The following is a 19,349-nucleotide window of genomic DNA, read 5'->3' as shown; positions in this document are numbered from 1 at the left end:
CGTCACACTCCAGGGCAGTTAAATGAATCCCTTCTTCTCAAATCCCTGTCTTTTTTTTTTTATAATTTCATCCACACTTGCCTTGCAAAGGACAAGGGCAGGAAGAGACCAAGTCATTCACTCAAACAAGTCATTGACTCAGTAAGAGGCAGGAAATGCCTTTCTGGTTTTGGGGAGAAGTGTTCCTGCAGAAGTTGCCTCAGAGCACTCTGAATGTGAAAGCTACCCCGTGCTGGGGGTAATAGCAGGGTAAAGTGATGCCACAAACTCATTTTGGGAGCTCCCAGCCCTCTGTGGCCTGATTTTCATCTGTTCTTCCCTTCCTGGCTCTTCCTGATGGCATCTCAAGCAACTGCTAAGAGGAAATGTTAACTATAATGCCTCATGTGCTCCAGACTACATGAACTGATTTATGGTGCCCAAAAAAAGGTGTTATTACAGCTTGAGTGCAAGTTTTAATGTAAAAAGCTTGTAGGAGCCCTCTGCCACTTGGCTCAGTTGGTTTGAGCAGGGTGCTGGTAATGCCAAGGTCCAGGTTCAATCCCTGTGGGGGCCATTCATTTGAAAGTTGGGCTCCACAATCCTTGGGGGTCCCTTCCAACCCAGAATAAACTGTGATTCTCACTGCAGTGGAGCAGAGAGGCTTTTAAAACACCTGACTCTCAAAATTTTTGTCTCTGTTTCCAGAGGCCATATTGGACAAAATTTGGTTTACTTAGCATTCTGCTATGCATCTTAACTAAAAACAGGTCAGAACCAGCAAGCTGTAAAACATTACATGATCCTAGGAACTCCTTTTCTAGATTCATAAATTGCACACAGCCCAAATTTAGAAAGTTTGCATTTGTGGGGCTCCTGAAAGTCCTACAAGGAAACACACTGCTCCTGGACTTAAATTTAGAGTGTTCCTCCTTCTCCGCCTCCACACAAATTCCCTGCTTTGTGCAGTAAGCAGAGCTTTGCTGCCTTAACTGAAGATGATGGAGAACAGTGCACTCTTGTGGGGCAAAATTAAAACCAGCAAGGAACATGGATTCCACCTTTCCATAAAATAATTTCAACCTAACAAGAGTTGAGTAGCTTCTCAGTAGGAGAGGATGAAAACTGTTCCTTTGTTTGCTGGGTGATTCAGGAGATGCACTGAGTACAGTACCTTGGGTTCTGCACTTTTTCCAGCTGAAAATCTTTTGCTGTGCACTCAGAGTCTGTCTCTCACGTCTCATGGTTTTAATTCAAGCCATATACTTAGAGAGAAGCCAAAAAAATCAATAATAAAGGAACAAGTATTTTTCAATGGATTAAAAATCAATAGTACTCCTCATAAATGCTTTAATATAGGAGGAAAGGCAACACTCCATGATCTTCTGGCTCAATGAGACAATCTGCCACTTCACTTCAAGGAGCAAGCACACATTCCATCAGGAGCTACATGCTCCATTGCAACACTCAGTGTAATGAGAATTTCTGTAATCTGGCTTCTCTGATACAAAATCTGATCATTTCACCAGCTTGTTTCCTGTAAATCCAACAACCTGTGGCATCTTTATGGCTCAGACAACCAGTTATTGGACAGACAACCCTTTCCTCCTAAATCAATAATTCAAATCCAAAGTAGTGACCAAAATCAATCCAATGGCCAAAGGTCACTGCAGTCTGATGGATGCATGGTGACTGCTATGAAATGAGTTTGTGGTTTCACTCAAGTCATAATAGTAAAGAGTCCTTTTATGGGGAAAGAGAATAAAAAAAGAAAACATCTTCACAGTTGATAACATTTTCTGTGCTGACAGATTTTAAAGAGAAACATAGAAGTGAGGCAGAATGATCTTTTCCCTTCCAACAGTGGTGCACTCAAGTATGGGCTTGGTGTCCTTAGAAAAGCTGTCTTGCTGTCTCCTTTCTTTGAGAAAAAAAAAAGAAATAGAAATTGTGTGCCTTTGACTTTGCACTGAAATCAGCTGCAAATGTGACCTACTAATTTGAAGACTTTCTAGAACATTTTCTTTCCAGTCACAACTATGAACTTAAAGACATAAAACAGTATATACACAGCAAAAATCTATCTTTAGTTCAGTATATCTGGTGATCATTACCTGCTCCAACTACTTTATCAATGGATATATTGGAAGCATCCAGTTCCTTAGCAAATTCATGCACAGCTTGGTTGGGATCCTCATATGTGTGTGGATCTACATAAGTTCTCAGACCTGGGAGCTTTACTGTGTAAAAACAAATTCAGAGAGAGAATGTTACTTAGACTTGAAATAAAGCTCATGAGACAACAGAAACAAAATCAATAGAAGGAAGAGGAAGGAAAGAATTTCCTTTGAAGAAGGATATTCTTCAAACCAAACTGGTTTTTGTGGGTCCTCAGAATCTTTGTACAGCATGAAACCAAACACTAATGTAGTGCAGAGAAGTGTGACAACCCATTTCAAACATCTGACATTTAAGGCAACATTTAGATGCTGCCTTAAATTGACCCCTTCCATAGGAACAAAAAAGGGGCAAGAAACAAAATGTGTTGCTACAGTCAAACTGACAAGTTCTTAGGAATATATTAAGAAATCAGATTAACTCCAGCTTTTTTTTTTCCCAAAGTCCATCAACAAGATGCATAATAAGAAACTTATACATTAAAAGAAATGCACCCCTGCCTCAATCTCTCTGCCAGAACATCCAAGGATGGCAGATAATTGTTCTGAATAAAGGCTGGTTCTAAAGCTTTGCTCCCCATACATCCATGTTATTATTTTGGGCACCTCTAGAGTTTCTTGGCTAGGGATTGCTGGAAGAGATCATTGCCAACCTTTGCCTCCAACAAAAATGCTGAAAGCAAAGCACAGCCTCATTCCCCCTGCCCAACTCAAAGCCTTGCTTGTGTTTGCACCCAGTCCTTTCTGTGCCTGCCTCTGTTGTACTCTTTTTACAACAGGAATATGTTTTATTAACAAAAAGTGAAATACTCAGCTTGAAGTTTTCTGCTTCTGACACAAACCCTACATTCCCAGACATGTATTCCAGCTTTCCCTAACTGTACCAGTAGGTCTTGTAAAAGATATTAACTCCTTCAACAAACAGTGCTCTGAACCACTCAGTAATATCCTTTCCAGCTTAGCATTATTATAGTGCAGCATTTTTTTCACTGCTAAAAAGTTAAACCTTTTTTTGTTGGGGTTGCAAAGATAGGGAAAAAAAAAGCTTTGGACCTTGAGAAAACAAAATTGTTTTATCAAACAATGCAAAGTGTATGTATAAAAAGGAAAAAACCCTCAATTTTATGAGGATTTATTGGCCTCAGAATATAATCATACCAGTTATGATAACTGGGTAACACAGCAACAAACAAAAAAATGATAAAACTGAGTTCCCAAGCTAATTGCCTTGAAAACAAAGCAAAGTAAGAGCCAAGCTCCCAACACAAGGGCTGGGTGTGCACAGCCTTAAAAGCCAACTGTGTTTCCTTCAAGAGCCTGATGATTACAGAATTACCTGCAAGTAAAACAAAAAGTAATTGGCTGTATATTGCTGTTGGTTAAAAGTCTTGTAAATGCTCCTTCCCGTCCATGCTGAATGTGCATTACAGGCCCCCTCACATCCCCAATAAAAATAACAATTAAAAGCTTTTGCACTATGGGGTTTTTGGCTTGGGATTTTTAATGCTGACCCCAGAGGTTCCCAAGATCAGGTGATGGTGGCTGCAAGGAGAATAATCCCTTCACACCAATAATTAAGGGCAGCCTGTGCAGTAACTGGATTCTGTCTTGAAATACAGATAATAAACACGTGCACATGTGTTAAGCTGCACTACTTTACAGCTCATTCTGTGCAAACATAATAATTTACATTTTCATTTTAACGGCACAAATTGCCCTAAAGGTAGCAAAAAAATAAAAAGGCCCAGCCAGAGGAGGCAAAGGGAGAGGATCTGAGGAGGTGAAACATTTTTATTCCTTTGAAGTAATATTATAGGATTTGTAATAAGGCTGCAGGGAATAGCTCATGGCTGGAGCCTTTTTAAAAGTAATTCAGAGTAAACTGACTGAAATAAACCAGCTGCTGTGTATAAGATGCTGAAAGTTTACGACAGCCATGGAAGTTACTTTGTCCTTTTTCAATTCATGGGAGCAATTTTCTTACTCTTTGGGAATGACTGTAATTGGGTAGATTAAAAATTTCAACAGCCACACACGTACATACTTACAAATTCTAACAGATAAATATCTGCAAAATCCATAATAAATAATTTTCAAGAATTTCTAACAGACATACCAGGCCCTTGATTGGCTCTGGTCTTACTGCATAGTGAATCAGCATGGCACTACTCAGAAAACAGTACATAAATATCTAAAGCCAAATTAAAAGCAATTTAATCCACAGGAATTTAACAGCACTGCCATGTTTAAGAATAGTGATTGCAACTTTCCATTGTGTGGGAGTAAGGAGAGCAAATTCTGACCTGTTATTTGTCTGTGACACTTATTTTACTGGCTGCTTTTATTTTATAACCTCATTAAATTTGGATGATGAAGCATTAATTCTATGGGCCACATGTAACCTTAGAGATTTTTTTGAGAATAGTTGGTTAGCAGTTGTTGGGCTGCAGCTTGTGTATTCCCTGACAGTGCTGGGGAAGGAGACAGAAATGGTGGATATTCCTGCTCTTGGTTCTCTGGAGATAAGGAAACTTTAAAGAATAATAATTTGAACAGTCAGAGAACAGTTATTCCATTGTCACGAGGATTGGGAAGCAGCTCTAATTTCCAGCTACTGCAGGTAAATCCCTCATTAAAATGTTAATTCACTTATATTTGGGGAGGGGCCACCTGATTATGGTACCAGCAGCTCTTTTCTTGCAAACCGTAGTGCCAACGTTGTGTGCAAAAACCCCCACAGATATTAATGGTACAACATGCTAAACAACAGAAATACGTGGTTCAACCATGGTTTACAGGGTGTAGCAGGACACTCATCTGGAGCTGAGACAAAGATGAACTACTGCTTCTTATTAAAAAAAAACTCATTAGACATCAAGAATTATGTGAGTGAAAAAAAAGATTTTCTTGTCTTGGTGTCTATTAGGGGCCTTATCTTTTCCTGTAAGGATTTAAAAATCCAAAGTACAGTGATTAAATGAAAAACCAACCAAGTAATCCTCCCATCCCTGATCAGGAATTAGGCTATCACCTTCTTTTCCCCTCAGCCTCTCCTGCTCCAAAACTTTTTTTTTTCCTGTTTTAAAGGGTTTATGGATGGAGTTTTGCCTGTGAACTAACCTTCAGGATCCACAGCTCTGCTATGGAAAAGTGTAACAAAATTATGCACATTGCAAAGGGGATCCAGAATCAGATTATTACATTTAATTGTAGGTGAACTTTTTCAAGCAAGCAATTTTCACAGCAGCTTTAGTGTTCATCAAAGTGGGTTTAGTTTATTTATATTTTGCTGTAAAGAAGGAAAATATATTTTTTATACTTTATATGATGAGGAAGCTGCAGTTGTATTCTGGATTTCAGTCCTGCTCAGCAGGATCAATATCACAATTCCAACCACATACATTGTTTGAATACAGACAGAGATGTTTTGCTCATTACTAACCTGAACACAGATGAAAGAAGCTGAAACAAAGAATAATTGTTTGGGGAAAATCCCCTTACCCACAAGAGAAGGGATAATTCTCTTCCTAATTTCACCTTGGTTTAAGTGAGGTATGGCTCTTTTTTTTTTTTAATTGAAAAATATCAGTTACCTAGGGGAGGAATTCAACAGATCTGGAAGCATTAAAAGGCTTCAGTAACTTACAATGGCCATTCCCAAAATGCAGCCTTTTCTCATCAGTGCCATGTTTAGACTTTTTGTATCCACAGAATCTACAAGCAAAGAGAAAAAAAAATTAATACAGAGAATTTTATGTGTTAACTGCAGGTGGAAACAGAATAGAATGTTTTCCCTGCACAATTAAAAGCCTGTTTGAAAGTTTAATGATATTTACATTCTCTGTGCCCTATAGAGGCATGTGATGTTCTCAGGGAATTTGAGGAAATTGGCTAATGAGAGGATTTGTTGATTTTTGACCCCTACAGTTTAATTTTACAATTGCCTGAGAATGTGTTTATAGCATTTTTTAACAACTGCTGCATGATTTGGGCTGCTAACGTGAGCAGGCTCATTACTGACTGTGAGCAGTGCTTGGAACTCCTGGGCAGCAGACAAAGGATTAAAAAACAACCACACCATGACACCCCACGTGCCACTGTCACCAGGGCCCCCTGGGATGGGGCAACAGGAGAAAATGTGCAAATCAGACCCCAGACTCACCTTCCAATCAAGACATACACCACCACTGTGAGGAGGATGATGGCCACTGCTGCTGAAATGGCAATCAGCACCACCTGGCTGTTCTCACTGGAGATGGAGAAGGCTGCAAAGGCAACACAAAAACATGGTAATAACCTCACATACACACTCACATCTCATTGGTGACATCAGAATTTACATGCACATAGGGGACAGGCATCATTATATAGCATTTGGTCTCCTGGCAGATATTTAATTCATAAGGGCATAATTTTTCATCAAACAAATAAATACAAGGGAAGAAAACTTAAGACTGCAACCATCTTTGCCAATTTACCAAAGCTGTTTCTGCTACTCTCAATTTTTTACTTTTGCTAATTGTAGCAACTGCTGGCAAAATGATGCTAATATAAAAACATATACATAAATACAAACATACATGTCATGTATGCCATATATACTTTATGTCATGCTCAGTAAGGAACATTTCCTTGGCAAGAAATCCCACAATCACCTTCACTTCCCCTTCTGTATGATGGAAAGTGCTTTCAGGAGCTAAGTTTCCCAGTTAAGCCTGACAACATCCACATGAAGGTTGTGGAAAGACAGGGCACACAGGCACAGATGTCTACAGGGAAAATAAGGGCTATTTTCTGCCTTATTTTGGGTATCTCCCTGTGGTCCCTGAGCATGGAACTTTACAAAATGAACTCTTACAAAATGACAGGATAGCTTGAGACCTTTGCTGTGAGGACCAGTGTCCAGCTACCATTCCTGGCCCACACTGGTTAGAGAGCCTCTGTTTAGGGTCACCCCATCCCCATCTGTGCCTGTTACCCACAGCTGCACCGATTTAGGATAACTGGGTAACACAGCAACAAACTCATGCCATTTGTTGGTCATCTGTGTAATTTGTGCATCTCTTTTTGAGATGTGCACCCCAGTCTCCTTACACATTTCTACTTTTTCAATTTCCTCTTCTTTTGGTAACATTACTTTGCAGAGAAAACACATTAACCTCTAATCTGTTAGGCTTTTTTTATCTGTGCAACAGATTGTTTCCTCCTTGCTGTAATTGTCCTAACTTGAGTTCTAGTTTCAACTTGAATACCAAAGCTGCAAGTCAACATAACAGCAATTTGTAACTAAAGGTTTTTAAACATGAAGCTTGTTTGCCTTTCAGAATAAGAGCTGGGGTGGAGAAGGAAGAAGTGGGGATGAAATACATAATATATCACAAATATACATAGAATCAGGGTGAAAGATTTGGCTTGACACTACTCTTTGTTTTTCTATCACACTTCCTCCCTCAGCAAGAGCCACAGTCTAGCAAGGCATCACTTCTGGCTTGAGGTAGAAGTAGGGCAGGGAATGGAAGTAAACACCACCTGTGATAGTTCTGGGATAGAACTTTCTTTACAGCCTGTTTCAAGTTTAATGATAAAACATCAAGCTATCCAGCAGTGCTACCAAGAAAGACACATCATAAATAGTTATGAGACACATTTCCTCAGCTAGAGGAAGAGTGAAAGCAGCCATTGAGATCAGTCAGGAACTGGGCAGGATGTCAGCAAAAACCTTTTGAACAGATACATACAGTCTGGGCTGGTCTCAAACTCAAACTTGCGGCTGCTGGTGCCGTATCCAGCTGCAGTCCTGGCTCGGATTTGGAAGACATAGGTGGTGTCAGGCTTGAGGCCACTGATGGTCACATTGGTGCCCCTGGCTCTCAGAATTGTATAGCTTGTCTCTTGTTCCTGCTTTTGAAAAAAAGACATTATCAGATTAAAACCACACCCTAAAAAAAAAAAGAGCTAGTTGGTTCTAAATTACTGCAAACGTCCTGGAGACATTGGTGTATTTTTGAATATTTATAGCCTAACAAATACTTGTGCAAACATTCGTTTTCAATCATCTTTTAACAAGATACCTTAAATCATCAGATTTGCTATGGTATTGTGCTGTAAATTAAATATTAGACATGCTGAGTTTATGACATTTTATTAAATGGTTTTGCATCATTTTGTCCGTGGTCTGTAATACAACAAGAAAATTATTAAAAGATTATTTTAAAAAACATAAATCAGATTTGCCTACTGCACTGAACTGGAAGTTGTAACAGGCCAACTTAGACATTTTAGGGCCCTGCAGAGCTGTTGCAGGATGCAGTTTTTACTGCCTCACATTTTACAAGACAGTGGTTACCTCTATAACAGTCAGAAGGGAAACCCCACTCAGGTTCCTCAGCTCAGAAAAAAGGCAGATTTAGCTGGTTTTCTATTATGCTATAAAAACTATGAGATAGTTGTGTCCATCCTCATTGTGACAAAACCACACTGAACTCAGTCCAGGACTATGTTCAAAATCCCTCTCTGCTTAAGAGTCACCTATGTCTGACATAACGTTTTTATATAAAATAAGACAAGGACTGGTTTGTAATTTGGTAAGTTTGGATACACTTCACACTGTGTAAAAAGCTAATCCTGATAAAAGTATGTCTCTGTCCCACTGTAAGCACATAATCTTAACATCTAAGCATGCATTTGGGGCCTGAGGTACTGCTTATTTTACTAAAGCCATCTTGTACCAAAAGAGCATTTTTGGCTTCCTAAATATGGCAGCTGGAACAATCTCAGGAAAAAAAAAAAAACCTCTTGGCCAGCAGCCACACATGTGGGAAACTGTGAGAATCTCAATTGTTTAGGTTCCCCAGCATGAACTTTTTTTTTTTATTCTGGAGGTGGTGGGGATTTCGTGTGATGTCCTTTTGCTTTGAGCCCCGTGCAGAACACTGCGGCCATTGAATCCTGCCGGGCTGAAAGCGGCAGCCCAGCGCAGGCACGTCGGATGCAGAGCATCTCACCCAATCCTCATCATGTCTCATGGCATTGCATTAGCTGCTTAGGGGCTGACATTTTCACTCTGACAGCTCTGCAGTGCCAATGCACGAGCTCAGGGGCTGGAAAACACCCAACACACTCATTGCCATTTCACCTCCAGGTGTAAAGTTCAAGTGACTGGAGTTGTTTTAGTGTGTTTGCTCTGCTGTCTGCAGGAATAGAGTCAGGATATTCTAGGTTAGTAGGTGAACATCAGAAACTGCTCACTTTGGTGCTAAAGAAGCCTAAGTGCCCTGTTCTTGGCAGTACTTTGATATACAGAAACAGAAACATTTACACCATGTTTAGGAAAATTGCCAGGATCTCCATGTAGTATTCAACATTATGCCCATGAGAAATCACAATGAAAGGAAAAAAGAAAAAAAAAATTAAGAAAACAGAAAAAGCAGCTAAGTGCCTAAAAGTTACCATCCAGAATCTAAACCTCAGATAGGGTGAGCTGGACTCAGTCTTCAAAAAATGACTATAAAAATGTTGACCATGGCCCATGTTCTCTGCACAGTAAAAATAAAAAGGAAATCAGCATTGGACCTCCTCAGAGTTTCCCAATACTTCTTTAAAAAGTTCTCTGTTCTAAATTCAGAGGAGCAAATTTACAGGAAGACACTGTAAAGTGCTAACAGACTTGTGTAAAATTATTTATTTTTGAACTAACAAAGGCCTAGTATTATAATTTGCAGGCTTTCCTTATCTCATCATTCAGTTGGATGTTGGCAACTATTTTAATTTTAAAGACGTAATAATCTTGTCTTAAAAACACAACATCTTTTGTGTATGCTATGACTGGACATCCATTTTGATCTTGCTTCAGGCTGCTTTTATGAAATGCAAACATTTCCTTCTGGTGCAGATACATACGTGCAAGGGAAAACACAGTCATGGCCCTGTCTGTTAATAATCCACATTGGAACTTGGAAAATAAACCTTTAAAACAATGGTATGGAGGATGTCATGGTATCTCAGTTTATGGGAAGCTTTTTACACACATATTTTGTAAGTCATTTTTTATGTTAGTAGTAATCAAATCAGTGCAACACCACATAAAAGCCCAAGTTTATCTTTCCTGGGGATAAAGCAAAACTTCAGAGATACAGGACTAGGGCTGCCATAAGCAGAAGGAATACACAAAAAGGAGAGTCAGTCCCTGCCAAGCAGAACTTCAACCAAACACTCTGAGGATAAATTTGAACTTGGATGCACAAAGCAATTTCTTCCTGAATATTTCTGCATAGTTTATCAGACACAACCTTTGCTGGGAAGCAAATCCTACTGCTGTTAGGATCTCATTTGCAAATGACATTTCATAATTTTACACTTTGTTTTACAAAAATCATATTTTGGAGACATTTTAAATTGATACCAGGAAGGGTGAATGGTTTGCCCTTTTCCAGATAAGCACAGAAAGTGCTTATATTATAGAAGGAAAATATTTTTCCATCAGCTTCATGTGCACTTGAGAGGCCAAAACCTGAGTACACATTTCTAGGAGGAGGCCGCACTCCTGATACAGATTTCCTTATTGGCAGAAGTGAGCTCTGCATGGATATGACATTTCCTACAAGACTTGTGGTGTATTCATGGTCTACCTGCACTTAAAGCCAGAATAATTAGAGTTCAAAAGCAACAAAGTGCATTTGAATATAATGCAGTTTTCAGCCTCAAAGTGCAGAGTTCTGTGCTGGCTGTAACCACTGATCACACAATTCCTATGATGGCAAAAGCAAATCTATTTTAGCAACCTGAGCCTGCAGCTGAATTTCATTCATTGTTTGCAGAAGACTCCATCTTAATAGAGTACGTGATTTAATTGTAAGCCACATCTTTAGTTGCAACAATTAATAGTTTATGAGTGGTGTTTAAGAGATGGCTTTCTTCTGTACCTTCACATGACAAGATACTCTTTCAAGAGAACATGATTATGTCAATAAGGACAAGGAGGAGGCAAGAATAAGGCTTGTGCAAAGGAAAAACATGGCTTTGTTATTTATGCACTTTGATGGATGAGACACTTAAAATTCAGCACAGCATTATATGGATGAACTAAACTGAGGTGTCATTTAGTACTATTAACTTAACATAAAATGTTATGCCTTACCATAAAATAAGTGCCTAAAAATTCCATATGGTCTCCCTCTGAAAGAAGATTTTGTGTCTTTTAAATGTTTTGAATAAATATTGACTGGGGCTTCATAATAAAGCTCTAAATTGTATTTTTTTTTGAAAAATACAATTCTATTCCAAATACTGGTTCTGAAAAACTGCCACTCAGTTCATCATGCTATGAAGTGCTCAAAGCCTGGTTGGATGGGGCTTTGGACAACCTGGATAGTGGAAATTATCCCTGCCTATAGCAGAGGGTCATGGATGATCTTATAAAGTTCCTTTCCAACCCAGGCCATTCTGATTAATTCCAAACAGTTGAAATAGCTTCCTAAAGCTGTAGCTACTAATTTCTTTAGACACATATAAAACTCTGCTCTTTCGGCTACAAAAAGCCAATAACTGGTGAAAAAACCCCAAATGAGCAGGTCAATTAACTGCCCTTGAGAAACTGAATATATTTCACATATTTTATGACAATAATCCATGATAAAAACTACAAGATATTATAATTTATATACATGACATTGTATTTTTTATTCCAAATATCTGGTAATATCCTAAATACCTTAAGACCAGCTTAGCAAAATAATGCCACGAACAAGATGTATGACAGAATTGGGCTGACCTGCATTGCTCTATTAATGCTCTGTTTTTTAATTTCTAAGAGATGACAAAAGACATATCAAGTGAAAACAAGCAGGATGAAAAAGGATGGCTGAACATAAACTGTCTACCAGCAATCAGGTATGACTTGTCAGGAGAAATACCCAGATTTGGTAATTCTGAAGGGTTGATTTTCACTTAACAGCAGTGGATTTTCTGATGGGCACAACCAAGAAGATTTGTGAAGCAGAAAATCAAATGGACCGGACCAGTTTGAAAAGAAACCTCTCCTTTTAAAAGAGGAGGGAAGGTAACAAGCTCAGGAATCCCAGACTGAAAAGCAGCATCTTTCAAAGGTGTTTGGTGGAGGAATGAAAAGTTACAATTCTGCACAAGCTACTCTGGCCCCAGGTAAGTTTATCAGAGAATTAGTTTTGAACCTATTTGTAAAGCTTAAAAATACATAGATTCAAGTCTTCTGACAAGAGATTTGCTTTTTAATTTTTTTTCCCCTCATAAACCCTGAGGAATAGGCTTCTGACTCCCCAAGGGGCCTGCAGAACACGCATTAAAAACGCTGGTGCCAGAAAGGTTGGCTTTTTAAAAGCCTTTTGCTCTAAATGGTCTGGCTCCCATTGTCAAGCACTTGGCTCCCTGGTTTAAGAAAACTGTCTGGTGCATATGAACTCTTGATCACAGACTTCAAAGGGGAGAAACACATGTGCAAGATCAGCCCCCTAAGACTGGAGGGTTGTCTTATAAAGCTGTCTTCTGACAACCAAGTGCTCCCTGAGAGTGGATACACCCGGTGGGAATAGGAGCTGTGTGCTCTGTCTGTGCATAAAACAACACTGCATGGCAATTTTCTTGAACAGAAAACCCCAATTTTGGTGCAGAAAGATAATCAAAACATCCCAAACCAACACAAATAAAATTTATTGCTGATTTAATTAAAATTAACTGAATGTGCACAGTGGGGGAAAAAATCTCTCCCTTTGGGGCAAGTAAAACCCAAGAGATCACCTGTGCTGTTTTTGGCTGGGGTGGAATTAATTTTCTTCACAATATCCAGCTGTAGCTTTGGGAATTGCACTGAAAACAGACAGGTTTGATAATACAGAGATATTTTTGCTGTTGCTGAGCAGAGGTTGCAGTGTCAAGGCCTCTTACACCTTTCCTAAGAGGAAGCTGGGGGTGAACAAGGATTTGGGAGGTGACAGAGCCAGGACAGCTGATCCCAGCTGAGCACACGGATATCCCATTCCATGTGGCACCCTGCTCAGCTTGTAAGGCTGGGATAGAAGAAGAAAGAGGGGATATTTAGAGTGTTGGCATTCATCTTCCAAGTCCCTGTTACTTGTGATGGAGCCCTGCTTTCCTGGGGATGACTGAAATGGATCCTGTCCCAATTGAAATTAAAAAAAAAAAAACAACAATGTGGAAGTCCACAGATGCTGCTCCATTAAGTGAGACTGAGTTGAAATGTTTTGGATGATTTCTTTTTCCCCCATTATCACCAGCACATGATATGTTTAGATTTTTTACCAAGGTCTTTGAAGGTTCAAGTGCTCAGCAAAAAAACTCTTCCCAAAATCAGACTACATAAATTTGGGAAAAAATTTTTCATCATCCAGCCTTCTGATCCATCTTTCTTCATGTTGGCAGCATGAGCTACCAACACTACATTGTCCCACTCGAAAGCTTCATGAAAAGAAAGTTTCTAAAGATTAACTGAATACTCATGGAGTATTTTTAACAGCATTTCTTAGAGGATATTATCACTACATCTTCACTGGTATGTATGAAATACAAGCCTGATTATTAGATATGAAGACTGTTAGCAAATGCTCAATTAAACCAGAATTCTGGCATTTTTTTCAAAGTTTGTTAATTCCAGGAGCAATACATCAAATAGAGCTATCAATAGATCTATCAAAAAATGGCTAAGACCACACACCTCAATCTCTATGGCAATTTATGGTCTTTTCAATTCTACCAGTAAGACCTCCTAAAAACATTCTATTACAAAGACTTTTTTTGTAAATAAAGATCTCTATAGGATGTCTAAATATATAGTTGTAACTAAAAGAAAATTTCAATAAAAAGGAGAAGGTAGATTTTCTTTCATTTGTAGTCATTTGCTTGCAATTTATGAATAATTCAGTTATTCATAAAAACAACTTTCATAGTGCAAACCATCCCAGTAGGCCAGCCAACATTTTCCAAATAATTTTGATGTAAAAGATGCTCATGCTACAGGGAAGTGCCACCAGCATGTGGGTAAATGGATGGACACTGACAGCATGATAGAACAGCATAATCAGAAAAATTTAGTTGAGAAAATAAGAAAATAAAGGAATTACATATTGACTGCATTACTTTGTGTTTGTTTGATGTGCTTAGGGATTCCCTATGAGGAACAACTGAGGGAGCTGGGGGTGTTCAACCTGGAGAAAAGGAGACTCAGGGGTGCCCTCATCACTCTACACAGCTCCTGAAAGGCGCCTGTGCTCAGGTGGGGCTGGGCTCTTTCTCCAGCAGCACTGACAGAACCAGAGAACACAGCCTCAAGCTGCACCAAGGGAAGTACAGGCTGGATATCAGGAAAAGGTTTTTCACAGAAAGAGTGATAAAGTTCTGGAATGGCCTCCCTGGGGAGGTGGTGGAGTCACCATCCCTGGGTGTGTTTAACAAAGCTTGGATATGGCACTGGGTGCCAGGGTTTAGTTGAGGTGTTGGGGCTGGGTTGGACTTGATGGTCTTGAAGAGATCAAGAGTCAAGGATCAAGAGATCTTGAAGGTCTCTTTTAACCTAGTCATTCTGTGAATTCTGTGAACTTGGTAGATAACACAATGATTTCACTTTGTATTTCCTGATGTTCTCTTCACCAAAAACCGAGCAGTTCCAACACCCAGTGCTGTTGAGGCAGGTTGAGTACAAACCTGAGTGTTTCTGAACCCTTAACACAGGCAAGATGCAATGATTTCATCCCAGCACTGCTGAGCAAACCCCTCCCCTTTGACCTTCCCACCTTTTCGTAGTATTTGACCTCGTAGTCCAAGATGATCCCGTTGGGATGCTCAGGCTCCTGCCAGGAGAGGGACACGCTGTTCCTGGACGTCCTGTCCTTCCTTATGACTGTGATGGGGGATGGAGCTGCAGAGGGGGCAGGGGGAGAGGGGAGGGAGAGAAGCAAACTGAGTTTATCTCTGTTCCAGCTCTTGGCAAAGAGTGAGGTTTCCATCCACTCTGCACCGACAGCAGCAGCTGGATTGCAGCCGTGGTACTCCTGCCTTGGAGCACCCTGGCCTCATGGAAAACAAGCTGAGATTTTCTCCTCCACTGGAGGAGGACTGGTGGCAAGGCAGCAGATGGTTTTGATCTGCTACTACAGTGTTAGCAATGAAATATATTCAGTGGGAAATACGGAGCAAAATAGCAGCAGTACCTGTTTGTTATAATGCTGAGGTATTATCATTAACAGACTCTGCAGAACTCTGACTTTAGACTTTCCTAACATTTTGATAAGAAAGTCTAAAAGGGTGCTGGGATGCATTAAAGTACAAGGAGCTCCTGGTACTCATGGCTGGGAATAACCATCAGCACAATTCAGCCTCTTTGGCATCATTATTTGGTAAGTTCTCCAGATGAAAATTGCTCCCATACACACTTCACTTTTCACCACATTTCTTTGAAAATGAAAAAAAAAGGAAAATCTAAACTGCAAAATAGCATAATTTTTTTATGTGCATTGATCAGGGTTAGGCATGACAACTGAATGCATACCATAGGTTCACACACCACCCACAACGTGGAAATAGTATCAATGTTAAACACACACATAAAAAAATAATAATTACTTAAGATTCTTGAACATTGGTTCAATTTTAGACCACCCAGATCCATAAGTTGTTCCAAGACCCGGTCTGGGTTTCCTGGACTCACTGAAAGCCATTCAATTTTTAAAAATTATTTTGTTTTGTTTCTTTTGGGTTGACTTCCCATTCCAAATGCTTCTCTTCCATGGCTTTGGCTAAAATTCATCAGATTGTATTTTACAGATCACACACTGGAGGTTGTAACTGTCATTTCAAAAAAAATTTTTTTCTAATAAACAGCCTTTTATCTTAACATGTAAATAAAATCTGTTTATAAGTTCAACATTTGCTGTCCTAATAAAAAGGCTCTAGAGCTGATCTCAACAATTTAGTATCGGCTGAATCCTCTGAAGCTTTTATTGTTCATATAAAACTAGCTGCACTTTACAGGCATTACAATTTGCCTGCTTCAGCCAATGCCCTTTCTAATTGGGTTTTCATTTTTTGCAAAAGAACTTTTAGTAGTCAGGAGAAAAAAAAATTAAAAAGAGAAGAAAATGAAAGAAAAAGAAAGGTTTTAATTAAAATGAATTTCTGAAAATTCATTCTGCTTTTGATTTTGCTGAACTTCCAGTAAAATATACTTTCTAGTCCTGAGTCATAATCTAAGTATTGAAATCCTCCTTTAACGGAGTGCAGGATCCACTTTTTCATGTTCATTCCAGGCTGAACACATCCTCTGAACAGCATTTTCACATTTCACATGGTTCACAAAATTTTAAAAATGGCAATTTTTTTTTTCTTTTCTTCCAGCAGGAGGAATTTATCCTGAATTTAAATTCCTAAAATCAATTTGGGAGAAGCACACAGGATTTGTGTGAAAAAAACATCCTTCAGCAATTCCACTTGAATGCCACAAACCAGTGTCAGAGCCAAAACACAAAGTGCTTAGCAGGCTGAACTTCCCTGCTGTAGCCAGCTCCATGGGAACTCATATATCCATACTTGCTGCTTTTATGCTCTCCTAAGTCATTTTTATGTCTTCTTTTTAAGTCAAGCTATTTATCCCTCTTTTTTTCTTCTTTCTTTTTTTTTTGGTACATGAATAGATTATCAAGCCCAGTACCCAGCTGGTAACACTTCCCATTAAGGTAAAATTAATACTGATTTTATGAATAATTAATATATGATTAACAGAAATGGCTTTTCCCCTAATAAATTATGGTAATTTTGCTCTAAAAGATTCTCAGGGCAAGCTGAAACAATCTTGCATGCTCCAACACAGACAAACTTTTAAAAACAAGCTTTCTCCTAACACAGTATTAATTATTTTGAGCTCATTTGCACACATCTCTGCAGATGCTACCAGTAACTTATCTCACAGCAGTTTATTAGAAAACATCTGGTCTGCAGTTATCAATAACATTATAAAACATTCATATACCTTCCCTAATCCCCAGGGTTCCCAAAGCTGCTCAGAAATGAGACATCCAGAGTGTCTGGAAGAACCAGAATCCCACTGCATGGGCTCATGGAGGGGAGATAAATAATCAAGGGAACATCATGTTTCAGCCACCTTTAATCCCACACCAAGGTGAGACAAAATGGAAAAAATTCCCAGCCCAAAACCTTTCTTTGCTGGTCAATGACAAGCTGGACTGTCACAGTTTTAAATTTTAATGCATTCTTTTGGGTTTGTTTCTTTTTTTTGCTATACCTGTTAGATGGGTGAGTTTGAAAAGTGCTAGAAGGCTTGAACCCAATTAAAGAAAATACCTTGTTCAGATAACTTCTAAGTTTATGCTTAAATCTACTACAATCAATGAATTTAAGATACAGTAAGAGTTAAGGTAAACGGAATATGGCCCCAGCCCAGGGCTGGGCTATAATTTGGAGAAATAACCTGACATTTGGACCATTTAATTAATTAATTTCTTTTTGTATACATGCCCAGAATACAATGTAAAACTTAATAAGCTCTGTTCTAAATACTGTCTAAACAGAAGTCAGCCTTAATTTCTATTTTGTAACATCAGAGCTCAGTTACTGTATTTCACTATTCAATTGGAAGTGTCTGAAAATGCAGCAAAGAGAAAAATCAAAGTAAAGGCAGTTAACATTATAAACCAATAAACAGTGAAGGCATCACCATGTGCAACAATGCTTAGACTTTAGTCTTCCATATGAGGGAGAGAGAATCAAGAGTTTCCTAAAAAGAATTAAATAACCACAATAGGACGAGATGGAATTCAAAATCAGGAATACAAAAAAGGAAGAGAAATACATGGTATTTAGAATGGCCATTTATCATCAAATTTCCATTATTTTTCTATCTTAAACTGAAAATTAAAAATTAAATTTCTATCTTAAATCTGCAGCTCTCACTGACAAAACAACTGGGTTAGCAAACAATGAGACATTTTCAAGCTTTTTTGGATCAATTGAAATTTTAAAAACTATATGATAATATCAACAGGAATGCAAAGGTTAAATTAGTTGACCATTTAGAAAACTTGCACCAAAAGGTAAAACTTAAGGAGAGTACTTTTTTAGACTAAGAAGATGTTTCAGTGATTTTTTAATTAATCCCATGTCTTGTATGCCGCTAGGTATTTACATTTTTATTGATATTTTGATTAATGTATTAACACTCAACTTCTTCACTTGAATATGAACTGGATTTTTATGACTAACTTTAGGCTTGTGTGGACATATATGAAGAGTTTTAGTCTCAGCAGTCCCATGCAATGCACAGAGAGGCATTTTTACACTTCACATGGTTCGAATTTGTCTGGCACTGCAGCCTAACTGCTTTGAGCACTTAACAGGAACCTTGAAAACTCCCTGGAGCTAAGAGGGGAAATGTACTTTGAGCGCTCGCTGTTGTTAGGTAGCATTTGTGACAACTGGGAATGTGGATGTTGAAAAGGTAACAAACACAATGATTCAGGGAGCTCAGGCTCAAGTGTAAAAACCTCCTCAGTCATGACTATTAAAGGTGCAAGCAAATAACATGAAGGATCTGCAGAGACGACAATAAAACTCTGCTCAAATTGATTTCCCACTGAAACTGACCCCAACAGATGATTTGTTTTCCTCCAGTTTAATAGCAGCTATATATAAATTTCCTTATTGACTTTTTCCTTATTCCTTGGTTATTGTTTTCATATGTGACTGGCTTACAGATGTATAAATGCACTGAAAGAAAATTCCCTGTCCTGTGACAGGGAGAACTCAGTATTAACTCTGCGAAGGCACATGTGTACAACTGCTGAAACATTTAGAGTCCTATTGTTTCTGGCTTAGGTTTCTAGGTCACAAATTAAATTTTAGGAAAGGATTTAATTCTAAAATGACTCACAGCTCACTTCCAGCTTTTGCTTGCAAACAAGAGTAAAATATGCTTTGCCTAGGATATTCCAAACTATGCTGGAAAGACGGTGACCAAGCAGAATTGACTGTTCCACTCAATTTTCAACTTCTGCCCTGCTGAAAAAAGGGAAGGCTTGTTCCTTTTTCTTTCTTTAGAAAATTGATGCTTTTATTATCTAATCATAATACTGTAATCTGATATAACCTATAAATTTTCTTTAATGTCTATAATACCCCCAGGAGGCAATGTGGAAC

The 19,349-nt window shown here is 38.7% G+C and overlaps 1 protein-coding gene across 1 annotated transcript in view; it reads right to left on the bottom strand.

Moving 5' to 3' along the window:
• The window catches only part of EPHA3 (EPH receptor A3), a 176,411-nt gene that overhangs the window by 34,301 nt on the left and 122,761 nt on the right, over nt 1–19,349 (bottom strand). Inside the window, exons 6-10 of the mRNA XM_066571867.1 lie at nt 14,936–15,060; nt 7,895–8,057; nt 6,319–6,421; nt 5,803–5,870; nt 2,094–2,219 (exon numbers count right to left, since the gene is read on the bottom strand). Coding sequence (XP_066427964.1) covers nt 2,094–2,219; nt 5,803–5,870; nt 6,319–6,421; nt 7,895–8,057; nt 14,936–15,060 — 585 coding nt within the window. The remainder of the gene's footprint in view (nt 1–2,093; nt 2,220–5,802; nt 5,871–6,318; nt 6,422–7,894; nt 8,058–14,935; nt 15,061–19,349) is intronic.

The sequence above is a fragment of the Molothrus aeneus genome, chromosome 2 (genome assembly GCF_037042795.1).
Source record: "Molothrus aeneus isolate 106 chromosome 2, BPBGC_Maene_1.0, whole genome shotgun sequence".
Classification (NCBI taxonomy): domain Eukaryota; kingdom Metazoa; phylum Chordata; class Aves; order Passeriformes; family Icteridae; genus Molothrus; species Molothrus aeneus.
Note: the sequence above shows the minus strand (reverse complement) of the source record. Positions and strands in the feature narration are given on the sequence as shown.